This window comes from Triturus cristatus, chromosome 8 (genome assembly GCF_964204655.1).
Source record: "Triturus cristatus chromosome 8, aTriCri1.1, whole genome shotgun sequence".
In the NCBI taxonomy this organism is placed as follows: Eukaryota; Metazoa; Chordata; class Amphibia; order Caudata; family Salamandridae; genus Triturus; species Triturus cristatus.
Window position 1 is genome coordinate 1,659,619,666 of NC_140591.1, and position 18,594 is coordinate 1,659,638,259.

Genomic DNA, 18,594 nt, shown 5'->3' on the forward strand with positions numbered 1-18,594 from the left:
GGGCAAGAGTTTTAGTTACTTGAGATATCTCTAACTATAACTGCTGAATTTCTATGATTTTTTGTGTGTAAAGTCAAAGCCTAACTATAACATCCCTGTGACCTTTATGTTTTAGTGAATTTCTAAGGTTCTTTTTCATTCTATTTCCTAACTATAATGTCCCTGTAACCTTTGGGTTTTAAATGGAAAAAAATATATATTTATTCAATATATGTAAATGTGTTATGTTATGTTATGTTAATCCAGCTTGTAAAGTGCACGGTTACCCGGAGGTGTCCTGGCGCTGGTAGCTTAATTCTTCTGAGAGCAAGGATGGACCAGGAAGATGTGTGGCTGAGGGAGACCTTATAAGTTAAAGAGCCATGTTTTAAGTTGTTTCCTAAAAACAAGAAGGTTAGTGGAGTTCTTCAGATTCCAGGGGAGGGCATTCCACGCCTTGGCCTCACCTGTTATAAAACTTCTGCCCCCCCCCCCCCACTAAACATTCTACGATGGAGGTATGTTCACCAGTTTGGCTCCTGATGAGCATAGGGTTCTCTTGGGAGTATACCATTGAAACTGGTTAGCCAAGAAGTCAGGCCCCTGTCCATGCAGTGCTTTGAAGACCATGCATAGTGACTTAAATTGCACTCTTTTTCTGATAGGCAGCCAGTGTAATCTTCGTATTTGTTTGGCTACCAATACAAATTTGGGGATGCCTGTCACCAACCTTGCTGCCGCATTTTGCAAACTCTTCAATCAGTTTAGATGCCGCTCTAAGATGTTTAAACAGAGCCCATTGCAGTAATCCAGCCGCGATAACACCATAGAGAACACAACTGTTCGTAGGCTGTCTTCTGGCAGAAACGGTTTTATCTTTTTTATCATCTTGAGTGAATGTAAGGTGGCCGAGAATGTATCCTTTATCTGATCCTCAAAGTTAAGTTTGTCATCCACCATGATACCCAGATTCTTAGCCTTTCTCGTGGGTATGGGGGGGTTGCTCATGTTCGATGGCCACCAATCAGGGATCCAGAAGTTGGCTTTGGTACCAAACATGAGAACCTCAGTTTTGGCTGCATTCTGTTTTAAGCAATTTTGTGATATCCAGAATTTGACTGCTACCATACAGTCTTGAAATTTCTTACTCATGCCCATTTCTTGTCCTGGTAGTAGAGACACTACAATTTGTTTGTCATCTGCGTATGACCTGAGACTAAAACAATATGATCTAATCAAAGGAGCCAAAGGTGCCACGTATACATTAAAAAGGGTTGGGCTGAGGGCCGATCCCTGTGGAACTCCATATGGAAGCATAAAAGCATTGGAATAGAAACTCCCTAGGGACACTATTTGTTTCCTGTTTGATAGGAATGCTTTTAGCAGCCTCCAGGCATTTCCTTTTACCCCCACCTCCGACAAACGGTCTATCAACAGATCATGATGGACCATATCGAAGGCCGCAGACAAGTCCAATATAATGAGGGCTGCCTCACCTCCTTGATCCAGAGCTTTCCTAATTTCTTCCGTCAACTTTATCAAGGCGGTCTACGTACTATGTCCTGCTCTGAAGCCATATTGTGTAGGGTCCAGTAACTTGTTTTTAAAAAGAAATGCGCTCAACTGAGCGTTTATTTATTTTCCCACTATTTTTGCATGTAGTGGGAGGCGAGAAATAGGCCTGTAGTTATTCGGATCTTTTGGGTCCAGATTATTGTTTTTTTCAGAAGGGGGAGTATCGAGGCCAACTTCCAGATGCTGGGGAAGTCACCTGAGTCAAACATGTTATTAAATACTGGTGTCAATGTCGTGGCAATCCGTTCCAAGGCTAATTTGGCTACTGTCACTGGGCAGGGATAATAAGGGGAGCCAGACTTGGCCGTGCTCAGTAGCATCTTAGTGTCACCGATACCAAGTGGGGCGAATTCCTCAAGAGAGGGCGTTACTCCTGTACCTTGTTCAGCATCAGTCTTAATAGTTCATGAGACACCTTGTGGGAGTTGATTAAAGGCTATGAAAATAACTACCACTTTGTTTTGGAAGAACCTCGCAATTTCTTCTGCCATTTCTTGGCTTGCCTCAACCCTAGGTTTACTTGTTTTCGCTAGTCTTGCTACATTTTTATAGAGTTCTTTAGATGAGTTTTGTGCTATATAAATTTGGTTCACAAAGAAAACCTTCTTTGCGTTCAACACGGCTTGTTTATAAAAGGTAAGGATTTGTTTATAGCTTTCTTTATCTAGTGTGGAGTAATTTTTCTGCCACTTGCGTTCTGTTTGCAAGTTAGCTTTTGCCTTCTAAGCTCCTCTGAAAACCAAGGTGACGTTGGTGATGCTCATTTGGGATATACCAGTTTATCCGGGGCTAGCTTTTTGCAGGCTATGTCCACCCATTGGGTATATGATATGGCCGCTTCATCCACATCTGTTGGCTGGGGCTGCATGGTGGTATTAAGCAGTTCTTGCAGTTCGGCTCCCACCACTTTGTCCCGGGCCCTTATTTTTATCTGCTTGGGCCCTTCCCTTAATTTATGGCGATCAACTGGGATGGTTATTTCAAATAGAATTCCTACATGGTCGGTCTACACCAGTGGGAGCATTCCTGTATACTTTAGATGTGGATTGTTTGAAAAAATCTCATCTAGTGTATGTCCTGCCGTGTGAGTAGGCCCATTTACTAATTGGACCAAGTCAGCACTGCTCATCAGATCTAGCAGCGCTTTAGTATCGGGATCCTCTGGGGCTTCCAAATGGTGAGAGAATTGGAACAAAGCGCTTCTTCCAGTAGAGGCCCTAACGTGGTTAGAAAGGATGTCCTTGACCCTGGAGGTCGATACATTAAGCTACCCTTATAGGAGTGATGGGGCGATAGTTCGACATTGAATGTCAATGCTTCATAGTCCATACTATTTGTTGTCTGAAACACTGTTTTAAGCGTGTTATGGTAGATTATTGCTAGCCCCCCTCCTCTCCCCATAGTGTGAAACAGATGAAACCAGGTGGGGTGGCCGGCACTAAGTCTGGCCCTGAAGCCTCATTCATCCAAGTTACCGTAAAAAATGCCAGTTTTATATCTTGCTCCACCAGGAGTCTGGCACACTCAACACTATGCTTTACCAGTGATCTGGCATTCACTAGAAGACATTTTGTTGCCTCATCCATTGATTTCTTATTACTAATCCTTCGTAGCGGCTCCATAGGTCTGCTGTGTATAACTCTCCTATAGAGGATCTTGGGGAGTAACATTTGGCAGTGTGGGCAAATGTGCGTAGTAATAGGGGGTTTTAAGTGTATTGCGATTCTCTTACAGCTTGAATCGCCTCTTCCCAAAATTCAGATTCAGAAGTTGATCTCTCGAATACCTTATCCTTGGGTCGTCCTGTGTCTGGAAACGGTCAGCATGCCCGGCACCGGGATGTTGACGGGCGCAGATGGGCTTGCTTTTGGTGCGCCATCTGCGCGCCCGCTGCGCGCATCCGCTACGCGTCCACATCTGCGCGCACATTTGTAGTGTGTCATGAGTGATGGTGACAAAAACTAGCCTGCTGACCTCAGAAAATGGTGGTCCCGCGCTATCTCGCGGAATCCACTTACTCCGGACGAATGCTTCACCCCCCAACGGCGTGCAGCCGAACTGGAGCAAACCAAGTGACAAACAGTCAGTGAATCAGATTCAACAAGTGAGTACAGGAGAAAAACATCAATAATAAAAATGGCAGCATAAAAGCGTAAAAAGCAGCCAAATATTGAAAAAAAATATATATATTTATTCAATATATGTAAATGTGGAGTTAGGAATAGAAAATCAATACGTCATTTATATGCATTTACCTTTCAATGTTTAATCCACAATATTGGTCTACCATGAGATGCATGTTCTCAATATTCACTAGTATATTCCACCTTAATGTTTCCTAGAGAGATCCTAGGCTCAACAGCACCTGTTTTGTTGGCAAAAACGAAGGCAACTTCCTAACTGAAACCCTTTTTTAGGTCTCGCCTACGCAGCGCGCATGCGCTGCATAGGAAAGAGACCTGTAGCCATCGATTGCCTTTTTCAGGCTGAAACGTGCACGCGTTCCATTGCCTTCAATGGCAACGCGTGCACGTGTGGCGATTCCCTTGCGGGAGTGAGCGCCACCATATGGTAGCATTTATCGCTCTCGCAAGGGAATCGCGCAGCCCCCCCTCTCCCCCCCTCTACCTTGCGAGGCGCACGCGCTCCTCCCCCTGCTGCCGGCAGCCTGCAGCGCTTGTGCTTGTTAGGTCTGGCTTGTGAGAGCTTCTAGGTGGCACAGTAAAAGAACAGGTTAAGTTCTCAGTCATCACCTCAGGACACTACTCATGTAACCACGACAGTGGCACTCTTCCATCAAGAGCACTACTACAGAGTAGCGTACAAGCCATCTTTAATTTCGCTTTCCTGTCTTGTTTGTTTTCCTAAGACTCTTGCAGGTCCTCGGTTATCCCTGAAACAGGCCAGAGCATGCCACCAGAGCTTGTCTTTAAGCTACAGTCTGGTTTCTTGAACTACCCTTACCTTGAAAGTTTACTGTGGTTTCTCCATGAAACAACTAAATGATACAGCACCCCCCTCTCCCTGCCCCTTCGGAGAGATCACTCTAAGTGACATAAACTGCTTTAATTATCCCTGAAAGAGTGTCCTCCCTGGAAAGCGACTTCAAGCGCAGGATGCTTTTTTTCTGAACTGCAATTCATAAATCTATGCAATTCCCAAGATCCTCCCGAGAAAGTAAAAAATGGCAGTTATTTATGAAGTATTTAATGCATGTGATGAAAGTTTCATGATCCAGGGAGTAGTGAGGCTCCGGTATTCTCCAGTTCGTCGGATAACGAGACACAAGTATCGCTGGCTTCTGAATGTTAATATGACATCAAAAGCGCAGTAATGCAGACTAATACTCTGGGCTACACTCTGCGGGTATGAATCGGTGAATTGTGCTACTTAAAGCGACACGATTCTCCTTTCACTCGCACGAAAAGGTTTGCAATCAAGTAACTAATTTCATTGATCCACATTTCTGCCTTTAATGTTTTAAAACGTGAAAGTATATTTTCCCGATTTGACGTAATCCTTAAAACTGCAGTTAAGCGCTAGAAAAGTCTTTCTTTTAAATACACTATTATTTTAAAAAGCGTGAGCCCTGTCCACTTCCACTCGGTGGCAACAAGCACAGAGGGCTGGTGTTGTGAAGACCAAGGTTCGTTTTCTGTTTCTGTCGGTTTGTATTTTTTATACAGCTCCTTTGTATTTTTAAGCAGCTCCTTTGTATTTGTAAGCAGCTCCTTTGTATTTGTGTACAGCTCCTTTCTATTTGTGTGCAGCTCTTTTGTATTTGTGTGCAGCTCCTTTGTATTTTTGTCCAGCTCCTTTGTATTTTTAAGCAGCTCCTTTGTATTTGTAAGCAGCTCCTTTGTATTTGTGTACAGCTCCTTTCTATTTGTGTGCAGCTCTTTTGTATTTGTGTGCAGCTCCTTTGTATTTTTGTCCAGCTCCTTTGTATTTTTGTGCAGCTCTTTTGTATTTTTACGCAGCTCTTTTGTATTTTTATGAAGCTCCTTTGTATTTTTATGCAGCTCCTTGGTATTTGTGTACAGCTCCTTTGTTTTTTTATGCAGCTCCTTGGTATTTGTGTGCAACTTCTTTTTTATTTTTATGCAGCTCCTTTGTATTTGTGTGCAGCTCTTTTGTATTTTTAAGCAGCTCCTTTGTATTTTTAAGCAGCTCCTTTGTATTTGTAAGCAGCTCCTTTGTATTTGTGTACAGCTCCTTTCTATTTGTGTGTAGCTCCTTTGTATTTTTGTCCAGCTCCTTTGTATTTTTATGCAGCTCCTTGGTATTTGTGTACAGCTCCTTTGTATTTTTATGCAGCTCCTTGGTATTTGTGTGCAGCTCCTTTGTATTTTTATGCAGCTCCTTTGTATTTGTGTGCAGCTCCTTTGTATTTTTAAGCAGCTCCTTTGTATTTGTAAGCAGCTCCTTTGTATTTGTGTACAGCTCCTTTGTATTTTTGTCCAGCTCCTTTGTATTTTTGTCCAGCTCCTTTGTATTTTTGTGCAGCTCTTTTGTATTTTTGCGCAGCTCTTTTGTATTTTTATGAAGCTCCTTTGTATTTTTATGCAGCTCCTTTGTATTTTTATGCAGCTCCTTTGTATTTTTAAGCAGCTCCTTTGTATTTTTAAGCAGCTCCTTTGTATTTGTAAGCAGCTCCTTTGTATTTGTGTACAGCTCCTTTCTATTTGTGTGCAGCTCCTTTGTATTTGTGTGCAGCTCCTTTGTATTTTTGTCCAGCTCCTTTGTATTTTTGTGCAGCTCTTTTGTATTTTTGCGCAGCTCTTTTGTATTTTTATGAAGCTCCTTTGTATTTTTATGCAGCTGCTTGGTATTGTTATGCATCTCCTTTGTAGTGTTGTTTAGCTCCTAACACATAAGTGTACCTGGCCTCTAAGAACTTCTAATTTGACAGCGAAGGCTGTAGAGGTGCAACAAGATCATGGGCAGGAATCAAAGGGTTATAAATCTGCACCACTGACTTACAAACTCACATGGGTGCAGACGAGTGTTTCGAATTTACACAGAAACAAACCAGGTTTAAAAGTCTCTTACTACTGCCATTATTTTTTTACTTCACGGAGTTGAACTGTTTGTAAGGTGGAATTGAAATTCGAACAGTAATTTATTTGTTAAGTGTACACTCACCAACAATAGGCATATTGATAAAAACAACGGATATTTTGTCAGTAGAAGTCATCCCAAGCCAAACAACATCAGAAAGGAAGTCATCTGACTCCATCAAAATTACTTGCTCATCAGCCAACACTGCCAACTTGATCTACAGTTACAAGCAATTGTTCTTAGAATGGGGTATACGGGTCAAAGCTAAGGCTCCCCATGCTACCCATCCCCATTATGTAGTTTCCTCAAAATGACAACCATTGGCATAGCCAATAGGTCTCGCTTTTCGGACCTTATACGTATATAGTTATGCAGCACAATATCCTTGGTGCAACAACATCAACTGTTGCATGGGTAAACACTTAAAAGGTCCCAAAGGCAAGACCTATTGGCTATGCCAATGCTTGTTTCGTCTTCTCCTGGAAAAGTTTGAAAAATTAAAACTTGATCACAAAAAGTGAATCTGTGGCCCCTGGCAAGTGCCAGAGCAAACAGTTTCCAACTGAAATGTCCCCAGGGCCCCACAATTCAAACATTCCACCATATCACTGAAGGGCACTCTCCAGGGTTAAAAACCTGAAAGTGATGAGCTCCAGGTCTGTGGCGCTCCCTGGACATGTTTATCATGCACATCCATGGCGCTCGCTGCCTGGAAATATGTGGTAGCAATCTGTCTGTCATGCAATGGCATAGCACTCACTCCTTACATGATCATTTTGACACCATGATCAGCAGGTTAATTCCAGGTGCCCATCTTACTACTCCATCGAGATGTGGAGGGTTGTTCTTCTATCCCACTGGCCCTCATGTGCGAGTCATGGAGGCAGGAACGTTGTCATAATAACTTATGTGAATAGAATATCTCTTGATCATCAACAACTCCTGTAAAACCCTTCTGTTATTGATGGTTGATCTTCTCAGGCTATGACAGTGTGCACATAAGGGATTATACCAAGATTTTTGCATTGTTTTCCAGATCCAGGACATTGTGCGTATGAGCCAGCTGCTCACCATCTTCAGGGAGGACAAAGGCAGCGCACGGTACGTGGATGTCACTATGGCCCTCCTGAAAGGTTAGTAAAGGCTTCACTGCCACACTAGAAATCTTCCATAACATCTAACATAACAACACAAATGTGTAAATCACAAGTTCACACCTTGGGGTCTCTTGTCGCTGAAAAACAAGTGTTTAATATTACCCAACTAAGGGGCCGATTCTGATGCGGTTAGGAATGGCTCCGACTCTCGGTCGGCAAAGAATCCAACTCGGTTTTCTGGATGGCTTCCGACAGGCTCGGAGAGCCCATCTGCCATCCGGTAAACACTTCAGTACTCCCTCGGCCGGCTCTTTCCCACTGCCCTTCTGTGCCGGTCTTTATGACACAGAAAGGCATTAAGAAACTGTCTTTGTGGGCCCACAGCAGGGCGCCCAAGGGTGCGAGGCCGCTAAATGGTGGCCTAGCCCCTCTGTTTATCCCTGCATCCCGTGGCAAGCACCCAGGGATGAACTGCACCTCTGCTCTTTCAATGAGAGCATGCATTCCGTTTGGAATCCATGCTCCCATTGATAGGTATAGGCATGTGACCGAACAGGGTTCGGTCGCATCCTACTTGCAAGTCTGGAACCGACGATAAGAGGTCATTAGGTTCCAGTTCCTCACTGATGTCGGATGGACTCCGGTCCGTCATCGGAATCGGCCCCTCGGTGGTACTCGTTTTATAGTCCACTGAGCCACCAGATGTATCATATAGCATATGGCATGTGACATGTATAATAACAATACATAAAATGAAGCATAAAAAGAGAAAATACAAAACACATATGAGTATTGGCTCTACACACACCCTAACGTTGTTAGATTTGTGCTTCTTGCTATATCATTTTCAGCATGTTTGTTGTTAGTGTCCAGCAGTGCTTATAACCATAACTGGTGAAGACAATTACTTTTCTTTTTATGTCTCACTCATAATTTTCCATAGTGCAAGTTAAAAAAAAAATCTGTTTAGAAACTATGGGTCTCATTACGATGTCGGTTGGAAAGCATTCAGACAGACCCCTAGTTGGAATCGTTTCCGACCTACTCAGGTTCGGGGAGTCCGACCGACGGATTATGATGGCTCCGAACATTGTTCGGTCGGACTCCCATTGACTTTAATGGGAGCCTGTGTTCTGACCGACAACACAGGCTCCCATTAAAAAAAGTGGCGGTTGCCAAAAACCTTACACCCTGTGGCCGGCACCCTATGGTGCCTTTCACACTGCGTGGTTGTAAAGAGGGGATCCATGGGTACACCCAAGGGCCCCAACTGGAGGTCTCTGGGTGAAAGGGGGCCTGCAATGTGCCCCCAAGGTCTGTTTCTGACAGCCATTCTGTGTCGGACAGACCGAGTAGGTAAGGCAGTCCGAATCCGACGTCGTAATAAGTCGGTCGGAAACGCGGTCCGTAGAGCTGTACAGTCTGGCTTCGGCCAACTCGGAGTTTCCGAATCCCGGTCGGAACCGAGTCGGAAAGACGTTACGGTTACTTTCTATCGTAATCGAATGGTCGGAAATGTTTCCGAGTCATTCGGAAACATGGGTTCCGACATGGGTAAGGAAAATCCAAATGCTGTTCAGAGCCTTTCCGACCGCCACCGTAATGAGGCTCTATGATTTTTAGGTCGAGCCTAGGCAGCACGTATGCGCTGTCTCTCAACATGGAGTATCTTATCCAAGGGCTCTCAACACGCCCGTCAATATCCATAGGTTATTGCTTGTACCGTTCTGAAATGCGGACTTTTCACTGGTGCATTTGTTGTGTTTGTTCCACCTTAGTGTGCTAGCACTCTCCCATGGCGACTGGCCCTATTACATGAACTTTGCACTACTGTTCAATGTATGCTGCTTGCGAGCACTACTTGGTTTTTTCACTCAATCGTATTACAGCAATCGTGTGTTTTCTGTGCTTGGCAATTTTTACCATCTGCACTTCTGCTCCTATCACTCTACTTTTAGTGGGACAGGCGCTTTCTGCTCTCTTTCATCACCCTCCACATATCTCCATCGCGGTACATGTTAGGCGCTGTTTTTTTTTGTTGCAGTTTTCTATTGCAGAAACTCGGCCCGAAGGGATCAGAGCGCTTTACATGAGCACCAATTGTTGTAGAGGGACACATTCATTTTTTTATGAACAGGAAAATTAAGTGATTTGCTCATAATCACAGGATATGAGGTGATGGGTCCCGGTTTTGACCTCCTTCCCAGCTCTTCATGGCTCTGACACCACGCCCCTATATTCAAGACAATTGCTCTCCAGAGAGCGCTGAGGCACAGATCTCCATAAAAAAGGCAGCTGTGACATGCATGCACAACTACAACAGGTTGATCCAAAAAAGACAAATTGTGGGAGCTACACAAATTCAGCTAAATATCATAGTTTTACATAACAATTGACCTCTTACGAGGGCACGTGTTTCCCGTCGCTGTCTCCTGGGCACCGTTCAGTGTCAGGCTCTCAGAGTCTCAGGGAGAAGGTGCCCAATGAGTGTCTCCCTGGCGGCTCCTGTGCAGTAGCGACCCTGTTAATGTTTAAGACGCTTCCGGAAGGGGATTTGTTGTGACCAAGCCCAAAGTCTGTAGAGAACACGCCCAGAGCCCCCCTTGCGTTGCAGCTGTAGCCTGAAAGAAGCTTCCCCATGAACGTTTTCTTCCCGGCTTTCCAGGCTCTTAGACAGACGTCTGCCTCTTGAATGACAGGGTCCAAGCCCTGTCAGCTTTTAAAAGATGAAACATTGCGCCCGCTGCCCTTTCATTGAGGAATTCTGGTAAGTCACAGACAGCAGTCTAACATTTAATAGATTCCACCGAATCACTCTGTCTTTCAGAGATGAATCTGAAGTGAGTGACCCAGCGTCATCTTTCAGTGTCAAGACTGGTGCGTTAAAATATCCTGTTTCTTACAAACTGCTTGATACTGCACCAGAGCTATTTCTAAGCACTATGAAAAAGCATTGGCATAGCCAGTAGGTCTCGCCTTTGGGAGGTGTAAGTAGTCTTGCTTTGTATGAGGAGTCCATAAGCAATCATTTGCAAAGTGTCCCGTAAATGAAATATAAGTACCTACCTGTAGCAGTTTACTGTTTTACTGTATTGTAGGTGAAGCCCTAATAAAGGGAGTTTGTTTTGGTCAGTACTTTTATGCATTAATAACAGTAATAAAAATGTACTGAATTAAAATTTTTGTATTGAAAAAGCAAACAACCCTTTATTATACACACACTATTAAATACTATGGTGTAATTTAAAAATAATTGCACTAGGCAGATGGAATCACTTTTGTTGACAATCTGAAAATATATTTCATTATGATAACAAATTATCATATCATTTAGGTGTAGGAAGGTGGAATCTGACTGCATAGTTGCCCCCACTTTTTTCCTGGTGTTTGAATGGTTTTAGACTAGTCTGGCTGGAATCCTGCTATCCAGGACCCCAACCTATCTGCTTACTCCCTTAAATGACATGGAGTGCATATTAGATGCACTAGTGATTGGATACTGTGGTACCTTATGAGCCCCTAGTATATGGTACCTTAGGTACCAAGGGCATAGGTACTTCACAGGCCTACCAGGGGCTGAAGCATGTATTATGCCACCCCTGGGAAGCAGACTAAATCTGACACCACAGGCCTGCTACTACAGCCTGGGTGAGGTAGTGTTAGCACTCCTCACAGAGATATAGGTTCCCTATATCTCACCTTAAACACACATATACACCTATCAGTCACCCCTCAGGCAGGCCCTATCAATCCTGACGGCAGGGTGCTTAGTTTCCATGTGAGGGGGTGCCTCTGCCTGAGCAGGGCCCCTCTGCAGCTCTCAGAGTCTATTCTCTGTGGCTGTTTGTGGATGCGGTTAAACCATATACTCTTAAGTACATAATAACCGCACGGTAAATGCTAACTCTGGGATGACTGCATCAAAACATGTCATGTTTGGTGTCAAACGCTTTGTGTGGGAGTATGATCCCACCCTTCTAGAGGGATAGGCATGTACCCACTGTGGAAACACGGTAGATTCCTGAAAGAGCCCTGGCATCACAAAATGGATGCCACCAGCACAGACACTGGGCTGCCCTCCTGCTGCTGACCGAATCTCGCTGTGGAGGAGGCCCAACAATAGGCATCCTGTCACAGGGAGGTGTAACCACCTTCCAGACAGGATTTGGTGTATTGGGGCTGGGTGGGTGCACTCCTAGAGTGCTTTGAAGTCATGCACTGGGGGAGCAGTAGGCTCCTCTGTGCATATGCCAGCTCAAACCGGTTCAGGGGCTACCTGCCCCTGCTCTGGTGCGAAACTGGACAAAGGGAAGTGGGTGTAGCCACCCACTCCCCTTCCATAGGTGGGGTCGTAGAGCTAGTCCCTCTCTTCCTTCTAGTATAAGTTAGGGAACCCTTGCCATTGCAAACTAGATATCCCTGGACGATGCTCTGAAGAAGAATCCTGGACCTTCGATGTTCCACTACCTTTGGAAGTCTGAAGAATCTCCCTTGGAGTCAAGGAGTGTCTCCCCTGCTTCGCAGGCACCAAAACATTGCATCAACAGTCGCAAACTTTCCCGCTTCGCCAGAGTCCGAAGTCCCTGCAGCCCCAGAAGTCAATTTCCTGAGGCAAGTGGACCCCACGAGTGACGAGGAACAGCAATACCCGGGTACCGCGCACTATTGTCAAGTGCAATCCCTTCACAACGTTCTACGAACAGGATTTCCACCGAAGTTCAGAGGCCTACCTCGTCCCGAGTGACCGTGGGCTCCTGTGAAGTGAATCCTCACGAGGCGTCTTTGCGATCCCTTGCCAGCTGGCTTGTGGGTCCCCTGAAGACTTTTCTACAGAACCAAAGTGCTCCCCTGGTTGCTCCAGGCCTGCCCTGACTTACCCTCGCTGGGTGAGTCCCTCAGACCTTGCTGGTCTGCACCGCTGACTTTCTTCTCTTTCCACGAGACTTGCTGTTGCCAAGACTTGTTGGCTCCAATCCGGTTGCCGACACCTGAGTAAGCTGCAGACTTTGTGGGACACATGGAATCCAGCTCCTGGTTGTCGTCGACGCCTCCTGGACCTCGTGTCTGAAGAGTCAAGACACCTGTGATCACCTGAAATCACCCGACGACTGTGGGCATCCATCTTCCTGGGCCCGGGTCACTGGCAAGTGACTTTGAACACTGTCTCCTCTGCTTTCAGGTCTTCTTTCTTCTGAATCCATCCTTGGATTCGACCGGACACTTCTCCTGTCTTCACAAGCAGCATGTCTTCTTTGGCTCCCATTGAAAACGACGCCGCGACCCGACACCAAAAGACACCTATGCACCAGGCTTCCCTGGGTGAGGTAACTCCAGCACTACGGTGCTCCTGTGTGTGTTGGCTCTAGAACTACTTACCCTGTAAGTGACTTGCTTGTAGACTCTCCCAAAGTATCCTAAAACTTTAAAATTCCAACCGCGACTTGCTCAATTGAAGTCTATTGGGATCCGCGGCTGTGTTCTCACACTGCATGCGTCTCCCGTGCGTCCTTTACTTACCTGCCTTGGGTGGATTAGTGAGGCCCCAGCGCTTCTGAAGGCCCTAGGCCTTGTCCCTCCGCAAGTCGATATTCTTATACCTCTTTTTTAGCATATGGTCTGGTACGCCCCTAGGGCCCCAGCCATATAAGTGCTTAACTTGTTGTGAACTGTTGATTTTTACATATGTTCCTGATTTCTAATCCCATAAAGAGATTAGTAGAGTGTGTTAGAAATAAATACATATATATTTTATATATATACCTGTGTGGTGTCCTTTCAATTGGTAATGCAAGATATTATAAGGTAAAACAAGCTGCTTTACATTCCTCCAGAGACTTAGCCTGAAGGCTGCTCTCCACAGCTACCACTAGGATAGCTTTCTTTAAAAGGTTGTCTTAAACCTATTTACCATAGGAGTCGAATTGGACTAGTGCAAGGTGGCCACTTTAACTAGTGACCAGCATATGCCAGGCCAACTTCTCTCACAAGGGTATAGACTTTATGAAGGGGTTACCATATTAGAATATAAAGCAATCCACCTGTTTTTGTGAAGGGCTCTCCGAATTTAAGAACTTTAAGTAAATTGCAAGAAAGGACAAATATATTTGTACAAATAATAAAACATTGCAACGTTTCTCAAATTTAATTTTTATTAAAAATATTTTAATAAAACAATCTAAATCCACATACTATACTTTTGTTCTTGTATATGTTTATTCCACATGAAATACAGCTGCCAAACTAACTACTAGATGTGTATACCATGATGAGCTGTGAAGAAAACACTCCAGCTTTATAGTTTTAAAAAGACAATGTGAAAATGTTATTTGCAAAAATAGTAGTTTTTATGTACATTTATATTTATTTCCTAGATATATTTACACTATTTTAATATCGTTTAATATTTCTATAATAATGCCATTGCAAAATATGACTTCACATGTCCTCGGTAAATATGGCAAAAGTGCATCGGATAAGTCTTCAATACCTGTATTTATTTGAAACCAGTCCATTAGAAGTTCATTGTTAATATCCATCGATTGTTATGTTTCTGTATTTTGCACTTGGGTTGTTACTGTACTTATTTCTTGCATTGTTCCTCACGGAAACCTGGATGAACGACTCCTCAGCGCCCGACATCGCCATCGCCATCCCAGAGGGCTACAAGATCATCCGGAGAGACCGCGACAACCAGACTGGAGGAGGCATCGCCATCATCCACAGGGACACCATCCATATCTCGACCAAAGCCGACAACACCCTGACAACCGCCGAACACCTGCACTTCCAGATCCACACCGACCCCAAGACCACCCTCAGAGGCACCCTGATCTACCGACCCCCGGGACCACGCACTCAATTCAGCGAAGACATCGCCGACTTCATCAGCCCGCACGCCCTCCCTCTGCTGACTACATCCTCCTCGGGGACATCAACTTCCACCTGGAGAACAACAACGACCGCAACACCACCACCCTGCTTGACAACCTTGCCACCCTCGGACTCAAGCAGCTGGTGACCACCCCCACCCACCTCGCCGGACACACACTCGACGCCGTCTTCTCGTCCAGCAAAGACATCTCCTTCAGCCACGCCACTGGACTCCACTGGACGGACCACAGCTGCATCCACTTCACCTTCAAAAGAACCACGGTCCACCACCACCAGCAACAGGCTGCACGAAGAAGCTGGAACAAGATCACAGCCGAACAACTCGCCGCATCCCTGAGCCAGCACCCTCCCGCCAGCTCACCGAACCCCAGCCAAGCCGCCGACGACCTCACGAAATGGATCTCCACCTGCGCGGACGAGCTCGCCCCTCTGAGGACCCCGCCCAGCAGACCCGGAAGCAAGAAGGCCCCGTGGTTCACCGACGAACTCAAGAGCTCCAAGAAGAACTGCCGAGCCCTCGAGAAAGCCTGGAGAAGAGACCCAACGCCGGACAACATGACTACCCTCAAGCTCGCCACCCGAATGCACCATCAACTGATCCACGCCACCAAGAAAACAGCATTCAAGGACCGGCTGGACAACAACGCACACAACAGCATGGAACTCTTCAACATCGTCAGAGAGCTCTCCAACCCCAACGCCGGAACCAACGACATCACCCCATCGCAAGACCTCTGCAACTCCCTCGCCTCCTACTTCCACAACAAGATCGCTGACATACACAACAGCTTCAGAAAACAACCAACGCTCCCCACGACCAAACCAACGCCCCCCACCACCACCCTCAACGCCTGGACACCGATCAACCTCGAAGACACCATCAGCACGATGAACTCCATCCACTCCGGATCCCCAACCGACCCCTGCCCTCACCACATCTTCAACAAGGCCGACGCTGTCATCGCACCCCACCTGCGGGACATCATCAACACCTCCCTCGACACCGCCACCTTCCCTGAGAGCTGGAAGCACGCCGAACTCAACGCTCTACTAAAGAAACCAACGGCGGACCCCACCGAACTCAAGAACTACCGCCCCATCTCGCTCCTCCCGTTTCCAGCCAAAGTCATCGAGAAGACCATCAACAAGCAACTGGCAGCCTTCCTCGAGACGACCGGTTCCCTCGACCCTTCCCAGTCAGGCTTCCGGGCCAACCACAGCACCGAGACCGCCCTCATCGCTGCCACCGACGACATCCGAACCCTGCTGGACAACGGAGAAACAGCGGCCCTCATCCTCCTAGACCTCTCCGCGGCATTCGACACTGTCTGCCACCGCACCCTAGTGCAGCGCCTCAACAACGTCGGAATCTAGGAGAAGGCACTGGATTGGATCATCTCCTTCCTCACCGGAAGGACACAGAGAGTCCGCCTGCCCCCGTTCAGATCAGAAGCCACGGAAGTCATCTGCGGCGTCCCTCAGGGCTCCTCGCTCAGCCCCACCCTCTTCAATGTCTACATGAGCCCCCTCGCGGCCATCGCACGCCAACACAACCTGAACATCATCTCCTACGCCGATGACACCCAGCTGATCCTCTCCCTGACCAACGACCCCGCCACCGCCAGAGCCAACCTACACGAAGGGATGAAAAACGTGGCCGAGTGGATGACGACCAGCCGCCTGAAACTGAACACAGACAAGACGGAAGTCCTCATCCTGGGCTCCTCACCCTCCGCCTGGGACGACTCCTGGTGGCCCCCCGCCCTGGGCAACGCACCCAAACCGACAGACCACGCACGCAACCTGGGCTTCATCCTGGACTCCTCCCTCTCCATGACCAGACAAGTCAACGCCGTCTCCTCGTCCTGTTTCAACATCCTGCGCATGCTACGTAAGATCTTCCGGTGGATCCCCACCGAGACCAGGAAGACGGTCACCCAGGCCCTCGTCACCAGTCGATTGGACTACGGCAACGCCCTCTACGCCGGTACCACCGCCAAGCTCCAGAAGAGACTCCAGCGGATCCAGAACGCCTCGGCGAGACTCATCCTCGACGTCCCCAGACGAACTCACATCTCCAGACACCTGAGAGACCTGCACTGGCTCCCGATCAACAAAAGAATCACCTTCCGGCTGCTCACCCACGCACACAAAGCCCTACACAACCAAGGCCCGACCTACCTCAACAGCCGCCTCAACTTCTACGCTCCCAAACGCCACCTCCGCTCGACCAGTCACGCCCTCGCAGCCGTCCCCCGCATCCACAGAGCGACAACAGGAGGAAGATCCTTCTCCCACCTGGCCGCCAAGACTTGGAACGCCCTCCCGACCGACCTACGCCTGACCCAAGACCACCTCTCCTTCAGGAAGAAGCTCAAGACCTGGTTGTTCGAGCAGTAGCGGACCCCCATCCCCTAGCGCCCTGAGACCCTCCGGGTGAGTAGTGCGCTTTATAAATGCCTATGATTGATTGATTGATTGATTGTTATTTCAATTCCATATATTTCAATTTGTATTTTTTCTGCTGGTGGGTGTTACCTGTAGATAGATAGTAAGGTAAATACAAGTTTTTTTTCTTTTGTTTATTTTTATAATTGTTTAACCTTTTTTGTACTTACTTGAAGTTTACTTTGTCTTGTTGTATTTAATATTTTTTCTCCATTAAATTGATACACAGTGACATGTGTTATTTTTATATATTGTCCAATTGTGGTATAAAAGTCTGTTGCTTCTCTCCATAATGTTATTTTGACATAGTCCTTTGAATCTTTTATCGTTATAAATTTTAGTTTTCTCTCTTGTCCACTAATGAATACAGTGTTTATTTGGTCTTCCTGAAAAGAGAGGAATGGAACAGTTAAAAATACTTTTTTTGTTGTTAAATGATATTGTAATATGGTTAGAGATTTTAGTGTTATATTGAATATAGATTTTAAAGTATAGGGAGAGAGTGATAGTGAGCAAGGGGGGAGGTGTGCTGTGTCTGCCTGGTGGAACTTAAAACCAGCATGGTCACGAAAGTCAAAGCACCCGCGCTGGGTAAACATAGTAACTGTAACCTGAAACATATGCCTTTTAAAAAAAATCCCAATGCTCTGTGTTGTTTTAAAGCTAAAGGAGTTACAGGGAAAGTAGGCCGTTTTTTTTATTGGTAGTTTAGATTAACGTTTTTTGTTTTATGTTATTTTGCCCTTGCGCACCCTGGCAGAGGGAATAGGAGGATGGGAGAGCAAGTGTTTCATGGCGTGTACTTTTCTTGATTTTATTTGGATTTAAGGATGAGCGTACTGGTAGACACCGGCTTTATTTATGGTAGAGAAAGTGTTTTATGGTCTGTGGGGAGATACGGGCATATTGGAAAGAGGCGGGTGAGGATGAAACGAAGGAGGGGAGAGGAGGATGGTATAGAAAGTGTTTTACGGTCTGTGGGGAGATCCGAGCATATTGGAAGGAGACGGGTGAGGATGAAACGATGGAGGGGAGAGGAGGATGGTAGAGAAAGTGTTTTACGGTGTGTGGGGAGATACGGGCATATTGGAAGGAGGCGGGTGAGGATGAAACGAAGGAATAGAAGAAGATTACATCCTGGAGGCTCAGTCTTGGCTTATAAAAGTGCTTTTATAGATTTTGCGCAAAGTTTCAAGGTATATTTACATTTTTCTTGATTTGCTCAGTGTTGTTTTAAAGCATTGTTTTTAAAGATGTTGCGCAAAGTTTCATGTTGAGCAGTATGGGTGAGCAAGTGTTTCACGACGTGTGGGGAGATACGGGCATATTGTAAGGAGGCGGGTGAGGATCAAACGAAGGGAGAGAAGTTTTCTGTTTTTGCAAGTGGGGGAGGTGTGCTGTGTCTGCCTGCTGGAACTCAAAACAAGTGCGTTCGCGAAAGTCAAGGCGTCCGCACTGGGTAAACATAGGAACTGTAACCTGATCCTGGAATGCAGCTGGCACACTGCGTGCCGCTGCGCACTCCGCTCGTTCCCGAGACACA

At 46.2% G+C, this 18,594-nt stretch overlaps 1 protein-coding gene across 4 annotated transcripts in view; it reads left to right on the forward strand.

Annotated features, from left to right (window-relative positions):
• The window catches only part of LOC146808505 (transient receptor potential cation channel subfamily M member 2-like), a 2,014,188-nt gene that overhangs the window by 632,440 nt on the left and 1,363,154 nt on the right, over positions 1 to 18,594 (forward strand). For all 4 annotated transcript variants that reach the window (XM_085623584.1, XM_085623586.1, XM_085623585.1 and 1 more), the window contains one exon: positions 7,652 to 7,748. In XM_085623584.1, coding sequence (XP_085479710.1) covers positions 7,652 to 7,748 — 97 coding nt within the window. The remainder of the gene's footprint in view (positions 1 to 7,651; positions 7,749 to 18,594) is intronic.